A 19,899-nucleotide genomic window follows, 5' to 3' on the forward strand; every position below is an offset into this window, starting at 1 on the left:
CTACCTACTGGCAGTTTCATCAGAAAAAAGCAAGCAGTGAATTAACAAACCAAACTCAATAGCTATCTGTAGAGCAGTTGCACTGCTTTTTCTGTAATATATTTTGTTGTCTTTTTAACATCCATATTGCTTGGATACTTATGTTTTATATTGATTTTTAATTGAGGACATAGCTAAATACAAAACCTATTCATACCTAAGTAAATACTTAATTCCAGTCATACCTATCACCTTACTGACTTCTAAGATTATTTAGATGGTCAGTTAGACAGCTACTTCAGCTAAGACAGCAGCACTGGGTTTTGCTCCTTTGATTTGACACAGGTCAAACTGATGCAAAGGCAATAATCTCAAAGAGAGTACACCTACAGTATGATGAGTACATCTGCCTTTCCTTTTGAAGCAGCTGAAGGTTTGTATTCACAGAATTTGCTATGTTCAAAACAAAAATTCACTTAAAACACACAAGAAGGCTGAAAAAGTGCTTTGTATTGTGAAATGACAGTAACACTTCCTTCTACACCCTTTCCTAGATGACTTGTAAAGATATAAACTATTTTCACGTGCTTTCATTTCATGTTTATTTTTTCATCACTCATCTAAAAGACAAGTAAAATGTACTACTCAGTGAGGGTGAATGTGTTTGCATTTTGCTCTAAAATAGGAAAAATGCCTGGTTTGAAGAGTCTTCTGCAATAGCAAATATGTCACAAGGAACCTATAATTTGCTGTTATTTTTATAAACCTGCTTGTAATATAGGATAGTGTCGGATATTTACTCGATTAGCAATTGCACTGGTCTTGCTGTGCCTTTAATTTCAATTAGAATAACTGTTTGGCTGAGTAACATTTTAGTTTTTTAGATTCTGAAAGGACATATTCAGAGGATAAAGACATGAAAGTATGTTATTTAAATTTCCAAATATTTTGAAATTTCACTGTGGAGACACTGAATATCACCTTCCTTTAATAACACATATTTATAACGGACACTAGTTGTAACAGTGTATTTACTGGAGTTAGAGCTTATGACAGAAAAAAGGCAATTAAAGAAAAATCAGTCTATATTAAGGACATAACTTCTGTGTTTCAAAACACAGAATTTACAAAAGCCTCTAGTATACATTCCTATTAAATGCATATTCTTACACCCTAAGAATAGGATGTAACACTGAAAAATCCAACAAGTTCCTAAAATCAATAGGACTCGCCTTGCAAAGTACCTCCTTTTCAGATATATCAGTTTAGGGTGGAGAATAAGGAATACCAGAATACTGCATCGATATAACTTAAGTTCCCACTAGAATATACTACGCAATAGGGTAAGTTGTGTATAAATACTACATCCAGAAAATACACATTGTATGGACAGTGAAACACAAATTCGAGATTTAATGTTAGATTCACAAGGAAAATGTTAAAAACAAAGAATCAATAGTTTGAAAAATATATAAAGATGAAAAGCAATGCCATAAAAGTAGAAAGCAGTAGGAATAAAGCATCTGCATGCTGCACACTGTCAGCACTTTTCAGTATCAAGGTACATATAAGAAGAAAAAATGGAAAGTGTAATTTGCTAGTGCAGTTCTCAACATGAACAAATAACATATCCAAAACCAGATCAAGAAAGTCACTGAAAGATGGCCAATTCCTACGTAAGACACATACATTAAAGGTCAGCTAGCAAACCTATATGGGAAACTGTGGAATGTAAAAGAGAGATTCCTTTATTAAGACCATGATCTTGATGAATTTGGTACAAACGACCAAACAAGAAGTCAGGTTTATCTGCCAACAGTATCAATAGAACTGAATATAATGATAATAATATGATAATATTTTGATAACTTCAGAGCCTGGAAGATGCTGTCTCCCTTCTGAAAATAATGATGCCAGTCTACAACTTCCTCATACCCCGTACATGGTAACCCCTAAATCTAAGGCAGCATCATGACATAGGAATTTATGGGGGGGCAGGCGTGCACACTCCAGTTGTCAGTAAATATTATTCTCTTTTGACTTCATGATTTCTCAGGGGTAGGGGGCAGAAGAGGGAGATTTTTACAAAATCAGTTATTACGTAACTGATTTAAACATCAAAGTTTCTCTAAAACTCCAAGCCTGCATCTTGATAAGTGGAACAGAGACTTCAGCTGTTTTAGAGAAAGGGGTAGTCTTGAGCATCACAGGAAGAACTAGAGAAATCCTAACCTCCATTTTTCATTTGTGATCCTGTGGAAATACAGTATCTGAAAGAAAAAGATGTGCAGGTACTAAATGGTGTTTCTGGTCATGCCTACTTTGGGTGTGACGAGGACTGCGGGAAAATACATTTCAGTTGCCTGCTCCATGCCAAGGGAGCATCAGACTACATTTGGCAGAAGCTTCTCTCCAAAACCCAGCTCATGGAAGTAGCAACCCCCCAGACTGGCCCTCACAGGTTGTTAGGAGACATAGCCTGACTCTTGAAATTCCCAGATCCATCTGTCAACCTAGATGGCCAATAGATAGAGTTCATCATGGATTATGAATACAGTGTTTGCAACACTGGTATCAAAATAGCAGGGAGGAACTGCTAGGAGGGGTTTCTGTTTGTTTTCAAAGAGGCTCTTTTTTTACTTCTTTTTTCTTAGAAATTGAACTGGGATCCACAGTGTAAATACTGTCTGCTTAGCATCTCAATTTATCTTTGTGTCTTTTTCATGCCATTCCTAAACTTGGCTCAAAATTCCTGAAGTACCATTCTCTTCATCTTTTCTCACATGTGAGTCAGGATCTCCATATTTAATACTACCATTAATCATCTTCAATGCACTACCTTCACATTGAGGTGACTCTTTCATTATGGGAATGTTTATTTTAATAGGCCATTAAAGGCATGCATAAAAATATAAATACATTTTCCTCTTATGTGAGCTATGATGTGTTTCAGGTGTCATTCTAGATAATTAAAATTCAATTGGGTCATCCCAAAGGCCTGTCTGTAAACCTGATCAAAATTTGGCCTTTTTTTTTTTTTTTTAATTAAAAATACACCTAGATTGTTGTTCAGGACTTCAAAAAAGTTTTGAGGAACACCTGAGATCACCAACAACATTAATCAAGATTTATATGTAATTCAAACGAAGTTTTATCCCTAAAACATATATTACAAAATTACACAACTTCTGATTTAAATTGCTATAATTAAATGCTACGGTTGCTAAGTAGCCAATTGAAATTGTGTGGAAAGAATTTCAACATGTGGCTGGCTGCTCAGAGTGTTGACATCCAAATGCTGCAGCCAGTTTTAAGCTTAGGATTAGTTCTTTAAAACAATGGTAATAATGCTCCTGGCCTCATTGACCATGCACAGTGAGGAAATACTTCCTGCTTCTTTACAAAGTGTCTACTTAAATCATACCAGAAACCTACGTGAAACCAGTCAGAGATGAGAAGGAAAATGGCAATGACAGAGAAAGCTTGCCTGACTAATTAATGCCTTTTTGTGGTAGTTGGAAATCTAAATCTTCAAATACCCACTCCTACTCAGCCTACATACTTGCCTTTTCATGGCTCAAATATTCCTCCTTGTCAGTAAGAGGCATAAAACTAAAACAGTATATTTTTTTAAAATGTTATTGCGTAAGTACAATGCAAAGTGAATATGTCAGCATCTCATCTGAAAATATCACCTTTTTTTTCAGCAGTGAGTGGGACTCCAAGATGAACTTAGGCTGAAGAGAGTGGGAAATCTTGTAATTTCAGGATGACGGGCCAGGGTCATGGCTTGAGCTAAGATTTTTAAATTAAGTTGAGCACTCAGGAAAAGCAGCTGAAGATCAAGTGATAACTAAAGCCTGATCTGCACAGTTTCTGCACTTTTTTGTTGCTGTTGTATTTTCATTTTATTTTCTCCCTTGCTGGAACACATATATCATCATCTATAGCTACTACCATTTGAGAGATTCTGAAGTGCAAGATGCCAAATACTTATTCTCCAGAATATCATTAGTATTTTCATGCCTACAAAACATAACTCATACTACAAAGCTCCACCACACTACTTATATTGATTACAAACCAATCTATTTAAAAGTGAATGAGACTTATGACAAAATCTAGCCCTTATGGTCTCTGAGAAAGAAAAAAATATCCAGGCTATCTTCATATGAACTCCAAAGAAGACAAGGTGGCAACTGATTCTGAAAACATAAAAAACATAAAAATACAGTAGGAAATTTTAAAAGTGACCCTTTGCTGGAAGGAGTTATATACTGAAGCATGTCTAAAATTTAATCTGAAATACCAGCGTTTATTATTGATTCTCCTATAAATTTAGCTTAGTAAATTAATCTACATCTACTTAAGAAAAATATTTTAAAACAAAAAATGGTGTTTTCTTACTTGATTTGGTATGGTCTTGTGAGTCAGGCAACCAACAGACATAGATAATGTCACAATTTACAACTGAAATACTGTGAGGAAAGCAAAGAATACCTATTTTTAACTGACCATTACTTTGTGACAATGATTCAGTGAGTGCTCAGATAAAAAAAAAACAACAACAACAAAAAAACTTCTGAAGAATCAATTTAATCCATTGCTTCAGCATATAAACTCTCTTCAGGCTGTGAGACTTGATGAGACAGACATATACATGTATTTCCCCCCCTTCCCATACATATAGGAGAATTGACACTCATCCAACTTTATCTAAACGCAACAACTGGGTTAATTAGAAACTCTCTTTTGACCCCACCGTTACACAGTTTACTTGAACAGAAGTGAGAGCTGGGCTCACACTCTGTGAGGGATTTCTAAGAAGCTACACATCGTCTAGCTCAGTACCTCTTAAAGTTGGATGGCCTTATCTGAGCATACTCTGGTAGTGCAAGATGCCAAATACAGATTCTTTGAAACCAACTCATGTCTCTGATGAGCTGCACAGTTAGGGAACCAGTGTGTAACTCCTGCAAGGACAGAAACTAATCCAAGAGTTTGAGGTGCAAGAGACATGCATTACGGACTCCTAACACTAAGGTCTAACAAAGACCGCGAGATTTCAAAAATGGGCTCTTTGCTTCAAAACCTGAGCATGCTTTTTGACAGGTCTCCTTCTAGAATTGAATGCCCGAAAAGGCTACATGACTCTTCATACCTTTGAATGGCCACGACTGCAATGTAATTTTTAAACACAATTTAGTATTTTATGAGAACGGACCTTTAATGAGATCTTTTTGAGAACTTAATATTTTCTGTAACCAACAAATACTTAGGTTTATCATTTCTCAACAGAATGAATATGCAAATAGTACTAAAGACATACCATTCATATATGTACACATTTAAAATAAAAAGAGAACTTTAAAAAATGCTGCTACTAAGCATCATTTGCTTGCTTACACAAAAGAAATACAGTACAAACTTTAAGTGCATGCTTGACTTTTTTCCTGTCAGGCTCCTCCCTCATTCAGTGAAGTAAAAGATATTCAAAAGTGGTTTTATTTCTCATAAGTAAGGTGTAGCTCCAGGTCCTATTTTAATATATAACACTCAAATCACACAATAAAAAAAATTAATTTCCCAAAGGGTTATTTCTCTGGTGCTCTCACATTAGAAACTATACTTTCCAGAAGCATAACTACTGCATCTTTACAACACTGCTTTTTAGATGACTCCTAATTTCAAGGCTAAGAAATCAAAGTACAGAGAAAACTAAGGGTAAAACCACTATGTTAGGTTTTTCAGCATTTTCAACAATATTACATTTTTAAATGATCAAAGAATACTTTAAACAGTTTCATTTACATCCATGAGAACTCAGTGCTGTTGTGTATTTAGCATATGGTGTCACAAGGCAGGCACTCAAAACATGAGGCACACATGTTTAATGACCACCTTTTAACATTTTGATTGAAGTGACTTACCCAAAACCACGTGTGAACTGTGTGGCAGATGCAGGAAGAGATTCTTGTCTGGCATTCAACTTCTATAAAAATGAAGCCATATTTCTGCAACCTCTTACCTCTTTCACTACTTTTCATATTCTGAATCAAATTAATTAAGAATCTGACAGACAACAACCTGGTTTACAAGGCAGACTAAATGCTCTCCTACTAAACAGTCAAGTCTATCCTGCACACTTCAGGAAGAGGGTACAGCAGAAAGATGTTACTTGATTTAAAAATATCACAGTGTTTATGAATTAGAGGTTCTTCTTCAGTAAATAAAGTTGTTGGTAAATTTTCTCATGTTTGTGTCATTCTTATTTATTTATTGTGACGTTTTTAGAAATCAAAATTCAGGCATTGAAAAAGCCTAACCGTTTTATCTAGTGTAGTTATACAATTTCCAATCTAGGTCTCGAGCAAAGCTGACACCTTTGGGCTCACAAAACACATAAAGGACCAGAATATGTGGCAGCAGATGAAAGCTTATCTTTTGCATACACTGTCTGGGGATCCATTCCTCTTTATTCATAGCCAGCTTCTCTCCCCCATCCTTAAAAACATGGGACAGCAAAAGAGCACATCTATGACACTGCAGTCACCTTTCTGCCCAAGTCTCTTTGCAAAAGAGCTAATTCTCTAAAAAGGAGCAGCAGAGCTCCCAGGCAAAAAGCAGTTGTAAGAATATGTTGATATGGTAGACAATAGATTTCTGGAAACTTGTTATCAAACATGAGTGGATCATTTTATCACAAATGTTTCCAAACATACGTCAGACTTAGGCAGACAACCAGCACTGGAAATTTCAGATCAAACTCTGCAAAGTTATAGGCAAGTGAAAACAAAACCTCATAATAGAAACTGTTGAACTACCTCCTTTATCAGTATTCTTCTAATCTAGAAAATAGATGTATATTAAATGCGTGTACAAACAAAAGTCTATCATTAATATAAACATACATTTTTATTTAGAACCCCATCATTTTTCAGGACTTCTCCACTATAAGCTCTCTACTAGTCATTGTAAGATAGGCAGGCCACACAAAAACATGGCATAGCCATGGACCACATTTCACTACAGGCAAAATTTTAAAAACACTTCCTATTACAATATTCCTCATAACAAATGATGTCTGATGTCAAATGATGTCTCATTTTGAGCCCTTCCTATAACATCTGGATACAGAACTATCTCATAACACATATAAAGCCTGCTTAATTGTGTATATGTGGGAATCACATACTACAGTCTTAGAATTGGATTTTCCATTTCACTTCTTCAAACTCTGTTCCATTCCTTAATGCTTTCCACTTTAGAACAGAATCTACTTCCCTAAATTTCCCACAGACAAAAAGCTTGAAAACATTTGTAATTTAGTATAAAAGAGCTACTTTTGACAAAATTAAAGGGTTGGGTATGGTTACTGGTGTGGTTTTTTTCATTGCGTAGATTTTTAAAATTGAAGTTAAAAGTTGGCTTGAAACACCAAATCAAAGCTAGGCAGCGCACATTTTCAACTTATCGAGACAGGGAGAAATAGAGCTGAATTTCTGTTTCAAAATAGAATTTAATTTTAGACACCTTCGTGTGGATGTTTCACTTCCAATGAATTGGCATTTTTAAATGTAAAAGCATTCCATCGGAAAATTTCCAACCAGTTTTAGTACTTACTTAATAGACACATGCAAAATTTAATTCCTCTCTTTCTCTTGTGCGTTAGGAATTACTTCCAGACACATTGTATTACCTCAGGCCTTCATCAACTGCTTTTCAGTTGCAGAAACGTATATATGTAGAACAACTCCCTGCAGTATTATGGACATGAATATAATTTCATTCAACTTGGGACAGCCCTCAGTGGGCCACAAAAGTCTATTTCAACAAAGAATAACAATTAAAACATAGCCATATTTAAAAAAAAAAAAAACAAACAACAAAAAAACCCAAACCAACAACAAGCATGCATATGATTATTTAAAAAAAAAAAAAAAAAGAAAAGAAAGAACACCAACACACTTTATATCTTTTGCTGTTCTGTGTGTTCACAAACCTGATTGTAGAAGCTTTTACCAGATGCTAGGAAATTTTTGCCAGGATGTGTTCAAATGAAATGACTTCCAAAATAAGAGATGATCTGGAGGTTAATAAAAAACCCTACCACCTTCATAAGTTTCCACAAATAATAAACTTAAAATATCAGATAATTTCCAGCTATCAGATATTTCAGTACTTCAATTTACTGTAGTTTTTTTTCTCAGGCATATTCAGAGAAAAGGCTAAAGGAACTGTAATGGCCTTCTGGGACAGGAAGACTAAGGTTTCTGTAAAAAATGTTAAATTAATTCTTATAGTGATGCAAAGTCAGGGAAGGGTTGTTAAGGGATGGCTTCTTGCCACAGGGTGGAGTTTTGTTTTGGTATCCTTTTAGAGTCTGCAGGTGTTTGGCAGGAGCTGAAATCAGGGCCAGCTGTGATATTTCAGCTTCGATATTTCCCTCCCCATATTTCTCAGAAGTGATGCATCAGGGTGATGTCTTACACCTGATGTACTCAACTTGTGTGGTATGACTGTAAATGCTTTGAGAAGGGGGGGAATTACCACTGCATGGCTTTAATTTTTATTTTCAGCTGGCAGCATTCATATAGTAAAAATTCATCAACATGAATGGATTTAATCTGGTAAAACATCAGATAACAAACAATTTATTAAACTGCCCATAATATTTCTGGGCTGTTTTGTTGCTTCTTATATATGCCAGTCATTTAATTAAAGTAATAACACTGTATAGCAACAGTGAAATAAATTACATTGTGAAAAAGGGGAGTGTAATGTTTTAAAGAAAACAAAAAAACTTTTAGTCCCCTCACTTTACCAGCAAAGATCTTTGTTCTTTCATACTTAGCTGCAGTACAGTGTGTACCTGTTTTTGTTTTCTTTTATCTTTTGGGAGAATTTGAATAGTTTCTATTAAAAATGGTACTCTAAGTTTGTTTTGTTTGGAAAACCTCAAACCACATTGTATTTCATACACATGTTCCCCAGGGTATGTTAAATGGGACCATACTGAGGTCACTAGTAAGTTTTTAAAACGTTTTAAGAATTCCTTTAATGTTTGTACTATCTTGGCCTGGTTAAAAGAGCACATTTTTTTAAAAAAGCTTGAAAAATTTTGACTATAAAAAGCTTCATTAAATAGTACAGTCTATACTGTACTATTAAGAGTTTGTAAGAAGTTTTATAAACATTCTTTCCTCCCTCTCCTTTCTAAGAAAATTGTTCCCTTAACTAGCAAAACTGCTCCTCTTTCTCTCAGCCTTTTTATCCATACATGCACAAGTACACATTTACTTCTATCCACAGACTGATTGACTTAGCAGTACAAATGCCTGTGGTATTCATTTTAACTTTGCAAATGAATAAAAGATTATAATCAGTGGGAAAAGTGGACATTTCACTCCATTCATGGAAAAAACAGTATCACCTGGCACTCCAACTTAGTAAAAGATTTCATGTTTTTTGGCAGCTCACTCGGAGTATGATTGAAGCTGTTAATGATATTAACAAAATGTCCTGGGATCAAAAATGTGTTGTTTTATCTCAGTTTATAGAAGAAGTTATACAAACCACTCTTGGCCTTCAGAGTTCTGAGGTCCTTTTAGTTAAAATAAAATAAAATTTCAAAACATGACCCACCTGTAGCTGACTAAGTTCCATTAGACCATTTCAGTCGTCTCCTTTACTTGTCTTTCCTATCTCCTCAGACTTGCTTCCATTCCTCCCTTGCATTATTCCAACCCCCTCCCAGGATTACTGTCTTTGGCTGGTACCAGCCTGGTGCACCCTTTGCAGCATTACTAACAGATGAGCTGGCATATGCTTTAATGATTGTTGATGGCCATGCAGTGCATCTTGGTCACTAATGGTGCGAGACTGCACTTACAACGAATGATGGCTGCATTATGGATATCAACATCTGTAGATCAAAATCTGTAAATCCATAGGAAGACAATGGCAATGAAAAGAAGTTAAAAAATTGAATTCTGTTTAGATCCAATTCTGCTAGTAACGCCCAAAATGGAAGAGGTTAGCAAAACCTAGGTATTAACTATTAGAGGTAGACTAGGATTTGTATATATTGAAGTATCACCAGGTTTTATGTTCTTCTGGAGTCTTTGCAATGGTTGAAAGCAAATGACTATGAAAAGCAGATTACTGCCTTATGATAAACCCTTTCATTTTACATCACACTGTTTGTACTTGTTGTTATACAGTATTAGTAAGTAAGGGTATTAAATGCAAGCTGAGTGACATCTTTCCTAGAATGCATTTTCTGATCTAAACTGAGCCTGAAAAAACCCACCATATTATAACAGAAACACTGTGAAGAATGATTACAAAGTTCTCGTAGTTAATGACTGGGTTGAGCTTTACACAAGCATGTGTGTTTATCCCAGACGCATGCTGTCTATACAGCAGCAGAAGGATGAGCAAGTGGAGGGAGACTGGGCAAGGTACAATGGCAAAAACTACAGTTCAGAAGAAATGTGAAGGTGAAAAGTTGTGCTTGAACTGTCCCTAAGCCTCTAAATCCAAGCTATGGATAAGTGACTCAGGGTAATGAAGCCACCTGTGAAGGTCTGAAGTCTTCACCATCAAAATAAAAATTTGTGTAGAAATTAGAAAAATATACTTAAGAGGCTGAGCATGCTACTCTCCGAATTGCTGGAGTGGGGGCTTAATTTTATATAAGTGATGTAAAGTAAATATCTTGCCATAAGAGCAGTACCTTAAAATGTCAACGCTTTGCCATATTTCAAGAAAGAAGAGGAAAGAACTGCAGTCCTTTTTTTTTTTCTCAATAATGCTTAAGCAGGCAGGCAGCACCAGAAATGAAACAAATGTATAACATGCAGCATCGCCACAAATACTGACATTTCATTTCCAATAGTAATAAGAACACAGTGTCTGAGTGCCACTTATTTCAGAGAAGGGTGTAGAAAAGACAACGTTTTCAAGCAGTTTCATGAGGGGAAAAAAAAAAAAGAGATTGGTATGCCCCTTCACAGGAAAATATTTTGAAAAACCTGCCATATGGTGGTATCTGACTGCAAAGCACTGTGATACCTTTTATGGATAGGCTATGTGACGTAATAACCTGACATACATATATAAAAGTATAATAATATATATAAAAATAATATTTAGGTGAATTCTGACAAGAGCAAGGTAACCAAGCCAGCCTCTTTTCAGTTTGGGAGGTAATGGCCATCCCATGACATACTGTGTTTTAAAAAGCCATCTCTTTCAGAGCGGACCTGACTTCTTAAAATTTGCAGCATCAAAAAAAAGCAAAGAATATTTTTCCAGTGTTGCCCCAAGTACAGCCAAGTCAACCACGCTCCGAGTGAAATAAAGACTCTCGCTGTATGTTCTTCAAAGCCCAACCTTAATCCCTGTGAAAGTTATGAAGTGAAAAATTTGGCCCATGCACACTTTACAGCGTGGTACTACATCATTTTAAGGAGAAAAAGCATATTTATTTAAGAAAAAAAAACATCTTTCCTTGCAGTAGCCTAACAAATATTGTCTTATACCTCTAAAAGTATAATAAACATATTTATAACAAACATATTTATTATAAACATATTCCCTCATGATAGAGATTGTTTTCCCTGTTCTTCTTTCCCAAAGACTGCAACCATATTCACAATCCTGACAAACACTTCTTGATGGTAGACATGGACATGTACAAAAGTGTCTGCTTTTTTTTTTTTATTTCCTCCAATAGCCAATCTTTTTTCTGGTTACTGTCATTATTAGAAATTAATATAAAGGAGATTCCTCACACAATAGAATAGCCATAAAATACTCTGTTGCACTATTCAAGACCATATAATTTGGTTTGTGTTGGGCCCTTTAACCCGTCATAAGCCAGAGGGTGAGAAGACGGGGAAGTATCACGGAATATGCAGATAATACAACTCTAGAGATACTCAAAAGTAAAAATAATGTTTATAATTAAGTATAGATGCAATTCAGTGAAAGATTTAAAATTTAAAATAAATAAATAAATAAAATCTGAAGCGTTCTCAGCCAGGGAAATCACCAGGACAAGAAAAGGTTAAAATATTTCTGCATATGACTTTTGTGTTTCATTTTTCTGTTTCCAGTCAAAAAGTTGCCCATTTTTCTCAAACAGTATAGATTCTGGTTATCCATACTCCACACAGAAAATCGGTTGCTTGTGGACAGCAAGAAAGGTACTTTTCTGCATATTTATCTGACAAAATGCAATTACATAATATATTACAGTTTATTTCCCTGTTTTACCAGCCACTTTTGAAAGACAGACTCCATACAAGACATGGAATACCTATGGTTTAATGCATTATGGCAAAATCTGTGTTCCCAAGCATATAATTCATTTAAGGATCTGTATTTATTTCTTATTATGCCATATTATCAGCTTAAACTCAATCCACCATATAACTCAATCCACCATATAATTCTCAAATCCCATTTTAAAGCAGCTGAAATCAGGTCTGAGTGGCAGGAAAAGTGATCATTACTCAGCATTTGTAAAACATACATAATAATGTATAGAAAAGACTTGGTGATAACCAACCTGAGGATCCGAGAATACTTGCTGCATATTGTTGATTGGGCCATATGGAATCCCACTACCTTCAAAGAGATGCAACCATTCAATCGTTGCTTTTTCTGAAAACCTAAGAGCAAATAAGAAGCAAGTGGTTTCAACTCTGTGCTTTCAGATTCCAAAAAATGTATAGCATGTCTCCTCCCTCTCTCACTGCTTCCATACTCTTCCCCACTGATTTCTTCCCAGGCAGTGAATAACATAACAAAAATGTACTACACACATTATTCAGAAATGCAAAACCCAATGACATAGGGGAAAGAACATAGCTGAACTGACTTCTATTTCTATCTGAACATCTGAAGCAATCCAGCAATGATGTAAAGCTAAATTTATCAGCAGCTTCAAATAAGGATCAATGGGTTTCCTCCAGTCCATAATTACACTAACATGCCTCACATTTTTTTTCTTTTATGTACGTGTATTTAACAACAAAAAGATAGATATAATGTGGGTACAAGTCTAACACGACACTATGTACTAAAAGCTGATAGAAAGCACCACAGTGTTTTTCCTCCATTACATCCAAAACATATGTCAGGATTAACAGCCACTTTTTTTGATCAGATAACATTAATTACATATTTATTCATTGTATGATTGTATAACCTATCCTAAGGACATCCGGTTCAGCATATATACAGTGTGCCTAAATTGGTGAACACAGAGCTCCATGTCCTTGTATCACATACAAAAAGTTCAGCTTATTTCTTTATAAACATTCAATTCCACAACTGATAGCACCACTCTATTTCCCCTCTTTTGCTAGATACTTTTTCTTTCCTCGTGTGCCCAGTAGAGTTACATACATGAAGAAAACACACTCTTGAAGCAATATCAGTCACTGAGAGACGGTATTTTCTGCAGCCGTCTGGGATTCTGAATCATAGGTGAACTTATTTGGAGATTGTACCTTAAATTTCATGAAGGTAAATAACACAGAGGTCTACCAGATTATTAGAAAGGAAAGATCTACTTCACGATACGTACAACACCGAAAAGAAATTAGGTGTGATTTAAAGACCTGATGAAAATGAAATTAATGAAACCTTGATAAGGGACAGTCAGTTACTGGTATTCTATAGCTCACCAGTTCAGAGTTCCCTAAGTGTTATCCAGAACAATGTCAGTAACGTTCAGCTTTCCTTCTAGGATGTTATTATGCAAAAAAAGCTTCCAAGTTGCTGACAGAAAGTTAATAGAGACAAAGCCCAAAAGCACAAAAACCTCTAAATCAGTACAAAGTCAAACTTTGTAAACTTCTTTTTACACATATGCAGAGATTGGCTGCAAACTACTTCCTGCTACTTTTAGACTAAAGAAAAAAAAAAACAAACTAGTGATGGTGACAAGTTACAGTTATATTAAGTATATGGCATAGGTATGGATCCAAGCTTCACAGTTAATGTCTTTCTCCCTGTGAAGGAACAACTTCCCCAAGCTTTCAGGGAATAAATCCTGATACTTAATGCATTTTGCACTCTAAATAAATAGGAAAATGCACAAGTTTTGCACTGCTCTTCCTCAGAAATAGAAGCTTTACTCCTGCTGAATACATGTGAAGTTAACAAATAATACTAGTAGAAATGGAAGGAGCAATAATAGACAAAAAATCAGAATAAGACTTTGAAAGTGCAAAACATATTATGAAATGAAGCATCACTTCTGAAGAAATTAAGCATAATGAAGCATCACTTCCAAAGAAAACAGCTATAAGACTCTTGCACTGTTCGGTTATCCACTTCATTGAATATTAAAGTTATTTCATGGTAAAGGTGTAGTCAGCCATAATGTCATTCTTGGACACATCTAGGGTCCATCTAATTTAGTACTCTATTGCTGACTATACCTAGAACCAGGTACATCATAGAAAACTGGCGAAAATAGGTAACTATAGAGATAGATAACCTTCCTTCCTCAGTGATTGCAGCCATTAGGAAAGCATGATTTTAATCTAAAATATAAGTTGTATTTCCCTTCAGTACTCTCTGTTTGGCAACAATTTTCATAATTTGTATATTCTTGTTATTCATAGCCTTCTATTACTAAGGTTTGGGGCTCAAACTGCTGCACAGTGTAAATATGATTCACACCATAGACTGTTTCCAATCAGTTATTAGTACTATTTACACAAAACTATGCTGATTCTCTGCTAGCGACTGAGCCACTTCCCTCCTGAGATGCTTCACAATTCATGACCCACTAACTCCCTTTTTATAAATTAAAAGCTTTTTTCAGCTACTACTTTTTCTGACATCTCAACCTCCACTACTATCTCATTTCTAACAAAAGACAGCACATCTACAAGAGGACTCTTGGACTCAGCATGGTAACTTTGGTGCTGAAGACCATCACTAAGAAATTATTGAAATTCTTAATATTTGTATCATCATTCCCTTGATCTATTAGTAGTGAATCAGCCCTGCTATGTTATGTTCCTTGTACTTCTTTTTAAGAAAGAGTTTATAAATACTCTCCTAATTTTAAAAAAACAAACAACTTCTGGATTTAAAGAACAGTCTGAAAATGAAGTCTCTTCAACAGGAGTATCAATTATCTACATCTGCATAATCGGTATGCTACTGCCTGATGTCATGGTAAATCTGAGTAATTTTCAAGATATACTTTCTTCTTCAGTAACATTATTAAGAGTGACTCAATATATAGTGAAGTGAGTGCATGTTTTGCAAAATCTCTATGGGGTGTATGAATTTCTGAAATTTTAGCTTCTGCTTAGATTTTTCCTTCCTATGTAACATACAAAAAAAATTACCACAATTTTGTAGAAAACAAGTGGTGTTCTGTTTTAATAAATACTTGTTTTGAATGGACCTAACAATTGTCTTAGTCTTATTATTAATTTATTTATTGGTGGTTGGAGAGAATTCCTAAAAGCTTTAAACTCAGTCAAAGATGTAATATCCTACATTCTATCACCCTCAAAAGAGACAGACAGCATTGTCTCTTGAAATTGAAACTCTTGACCTAAATCTGATGTAGAATAGCTTCCTTTATTTGTGGTAAAAAGAGGCTGTTGAGAGCATATTGTTAAGCAAACTGTTTAAAAACAGAACATCACCACTGCCAATAAAGGTCTATTATTCATATTTTGAGCAACAGCATGCAGCTATTTCGTTCATTCAGTTGTGTTTTATATATTTCAATATCTGTTGTACAGCATTAAGGGAGAAATATTGTTTCAAAATTAGATAAAATATAAGGCGTGGATAAAAAATGCCCAAGTTTACCTCTGTAACGTCAGCTGCACAAGCTGCACAAACTTTGAATTTTTTTTTTTTTTTTTTTTGCTAACCTGTAGTATCATTCCCTCCATCTAAATATAATTTTTAATAACACTTACACAAACAAATACCATAAGCTTTCCTTATAGCAAAGGGCTGATGTTTAGGTTGCTAGGTATCAAGTGATATCATGCTCAGCACTCCAAAATATCAAGTAAAGACCTTCAACAAAAACTTCCAAGAGAAGTAAAAGACTGAAATTCTCTCCTGAAAATGAAAAGCTCTACCAGCAGGAATTTACAAGGCCTGGCCAATCTGTTTCCCCCTAATACTTATTTTAAAACATTTTTCTATGCTTTGATATTGCCTTTTATAAATATCCTACTTGGTATATAATTTCCTTTTCTTAACTGAAAAATTTACAATGTCATTTTCTGTCTTTCAGTGGGGAAAAAAGTAATTTTTTTATGCATATATAAATAAAATCACTGATGGAAACTCATACATGGCTAAACAATGGTCCATCTTCCAAACTTAAGCTAGTAAAAAAACATCCAAAACTGTACAGCATCTGAACTCTGAAGCATGACACTTGCAAATGAATCTTTATCTGTCCATGGAGCCTCAATGATACTCAGTGACTGCAGGAGAGCTCAACCACGTGATTCACACTACAGCTTCATATATTTCCAGATGAGTACCTTTTCCCTCTAAAATGCTCCATCTGCTATAGATATAATCACATAAACGTCATTTAAATTATCTATGATTTATTTCTAGAATAATTTTAAATTTGTAGCTTAGCTTTCTACAATTATTACCAGTATTTTAGAAGTTCAAAAGAATTTACTTTTTACTGTACTAGTCTGTGGTATGAAGCTTGAATGCAGGGTCTTTCTGAAAACACCTCTGAAAAAAAGAAGGATATGTACCCCAATGGAGAACAAAACCATTGCTAGGACCTTTACTGCAAAGTCTGTACTAAGGCTTACTTCACTAAAAGAGTTAGTAGTCTCCATGATGTCTTATTTGCATTTTAAGCAGTACTCTAAGCCTTCTCTGCACTTAATTACACAGCACTCATGAAGCTACTGAAGTTGCAATATTGAAACAAGACATCAGATTCTGAAACTTTTAAGATATTTCATGCTTAAAACATTATAAGAATAGAAAGCGTAGCATGAGCTGAACTAATTTAAATGTTATTTCATGGGAAAAAATCCAACTAAATGTATTTTTCCTCAATTCGTAAATCTAGCAGGCACCATTAAATGGAAAACGCTAAATTTAAACTATACACTCAGTAAATTAATCAAAAAACATTACAGCACAAGAAATACCCTCCAAAACTCCAAAAATTAATTATCAAATAAAAAGGGCTTACACCTTATTTCCTTACACAAACTACAAGTGTAGTTTTGCTTCTTAAAAAGCATGACCTAAATCCCCTTCTGCTTTCTAACAAATTCTAATTTAAAAAAAGGGAGAATGGATCATTAATTGCAAAAAAGAAAGAGAGTGTCTGCTTGACTTGCACAAGTTGGATGAAATGGCTTTAATGAGTTAGAAACATACCTGAGTTCTATTACAATGTACTGATTCTCATCCTGTTAATTATTAATGTAAACTTTGTTTCTTTTTCAGCAAATATTCTGTCTTTCAATGAAATAAAGACTTCTAAAGCGTGAATGAATCCACTTTGTGTGCATTCTTTGCATATATCCCATTTTCCATGTTTCCTAGGAAACCTTCAATCATTGCTACATCCTATGTGGAAGGGCATCCACGTTTCTCTAATGGATAAAACCATCCAATTCCACACAAAGTAAGTTTAGAAGAACTACTGAAGCAAAATACTGCTCTTTTCTATGGAAAGCTTACAGCAATTAATTTAGAGAAGTCATTTGGACAGCTACCAAATGCAGATGGAACAGCAACATCTAGGATTAGTAATAGTTTTTTACGTGCAGTCAATCACAAAACCCTTCTCTGTTCTTGCTAAAGTCCACAATAGCATTCTTGTGTTTTCTAGCACAACCCAAGTTTGCATTATGGTTTTTGCATTGGTTTGTTCTATCAACAGTCTGTTTACTTTCAAGTATCTACAATATTTTCTCTCTTCACTACTAGTCATCTCTTTAATGGTAGTTAACGCAGTAAAATTGTTTGTACAGTTTCTTGCAGTAGCATCTATGGAAGACACTATACAAAATAAAAGTCACAGAAAAAAATTTATTTGGAAAATTCAAATAATGGATCATTATCCCTTAGTGTATAGTAAATACACAATTAGAGTTTTCAAAATGAATACTATAGTATTTACTCAATAGTCTGTAAGCATCTCTGTGTTAGTGTCTAATTAGTCTCCTCTTGGTTACTGACCAACCACTCAGCAAACCACAACATACCCTTAAAGTCTCTGGGATCAACATGATTGTACTTACATGTTTTGCTGATGGATATGTCAACTACTTTAAAAGATGTCACATATAGTAGATTGTAAGTGGTAGCTACATAAAGTACAGTTCAGATATTTGTAGGTACCACAAATCCACCCTGAAAACTTGTTTTAAATTTCTGCATACTTTAAATATTGTTACCAGTTTAATAGAACTATTAATAAACCTTCACCTTTACGTGCAGAATTTGTGCTAGAGATTAACAGACATTCATGTTCCTTTATAAAGTTTTGCATGCTGTTTTAAAATCATATATGACTTTTAAAGAATAGCATACCAGAGGGAGGGAAACACATCCATATTGTAAAATGTGTTTCTTATGGCTCCCGAGTAGTAAAATCTGGCATGTTCCAGAACTAGTTCTTTTTGGATTCAGATAATGTTAGACTATGCACATTAGAAATGTACTCCTTTTCCTAAGCCTTCCTCTCTTTTTCTCAAGTAAGCAAAAGGACTGTAACTTCTATAGTTATGACAAAGGAAGTACAAATTAACTAAAAATCAGCTAGATAACCACACATCAGTAAAAGCACATTGAGAATAATGGAAAGCTATATTGATTTTGTTGCTGTTCTTTTAACTACTCAAAGGGAGTCAAGAGCTAACAAGGGTCAGGTCTAAAAGCTCATTCAAAAATCAGTGAAGATATGTTCCTTGATTTCAGCAGCCTTGTAGGTTGTAATGCACGTCACCAGAAAAAAGATAGCAAGTTCTTCAGGAATCATCTTGAACTTCACACTTATGTATGAAAATGCTTAGAGGCTTATTAAATGGTGAGAAAAGAACACAGAAAATATACATTAGCTTACCTAGTCCAAAAATCTGATGTTTGAGACATTTTGGATCTCTCTCAGTGGCACACATAGAAGTCAACATAAAACTAATAACAACTTAAAACAAAGCGTTTTAAAGCAAACTGTAGCAGTTTGGTAGCTGATGCCCACACAGCTCAACCATCTATGCACTGATGGTGAGGTAGATGACTGGGGAAAGTAAACCTCACCAGCTGTGCCACATTGAAGTCAAATATGTTTCAAACTTCAGATACCTGTCTTGCTGAAGCAGTAAACAACCAAATGCTCATTCCTGTAATGTTATCAACAGTGACTTCAGTCTGCAAGGCTCTTGGTTTAGAAAAAGAAATGGTGGGGATGGGGAAGGAGATTTACAGAGACTGAGTGTGTCTCAACAAGTGTGAATTTAACAGTGCTCCTCATCAGGCAAATTAAACATTTTACAATACACTTTCCCCTTTAGGTGCCCTCCTCTTCTGTTACTAGGTGGAAACAATTTAGCAAAGATCTCATTAACTCAGGATCAGGTTCCTCTGTGGCTTCCTTCCTGCTCATTCCTTTTCCCCTCATACTTACATATGCAACATGCAGCTGTGGTGCACAGTCAAGAACGCTTTAAAATGTAAGAGCTAGGAATAGCAGTTCCACTCTGAATTGTTTCCAGCCCTAACACTTCTGATTTTAAGTCTACAATAATTTAGCTATAGCTGCAGGAGCACTAATCATGATGAATTTATGTGTTCTTCATTATGTGAGCTGCTTCACTTTAAAGGCTGATGGCATGTCTGCTATTCCCCTTCCTCCTGTACTCATAC

At 35.0% G+C, this 19,899-nt stretch overlaps 1 protein-coding gene across 12 annotated transcripts in view; it reads right to left on the bottom strand.

The window, feature by feature from the left end:
* The window catches only part of SUGCT (succinyl-CoA:glutarate-CoA transferase), a 336,110-nt gene that overhangs the window by 181,576 nt on the left and 134,635 nt on the right, over window positions 1-19,899 (bottom strand). For 11 of the 12 annotated variants that reach the window (XR_012041116.1, XR_012041117.1, XR_012041119.1 and 8 more), the window contains one exon: window positions 12,557-12,659. The exons of the other annotated variant lie outside the window; for it this stretch is intronic. Coding sequence is in view for 7 of the 11 variants with exons in the window: in XM_072853552.1 (XP_072709653.1) it covers window positions 12,557-12,659 (103 nt within the window). In the remaining 4 variants the exon portion in view is untranslated. The remainder of the gene's footprint in view (window positions 1-12,556; window positions 12,660-19,899) is intronic. 12 annotated transcript variants of the gene reach the window in all.

This window comes from Ciconia boyciana, chromosome 2, assembly GCF_034638445.1.
Source record: "Ciconia boyciana chromosome 2, ASM3463844v1, whole genome shotgun sequence".
NCBI lineage: Eukaryota > Metazoa > Chordata > Aves > Ciconiiformes > Ciconiidae > Ciconia > Ciconia boyciana.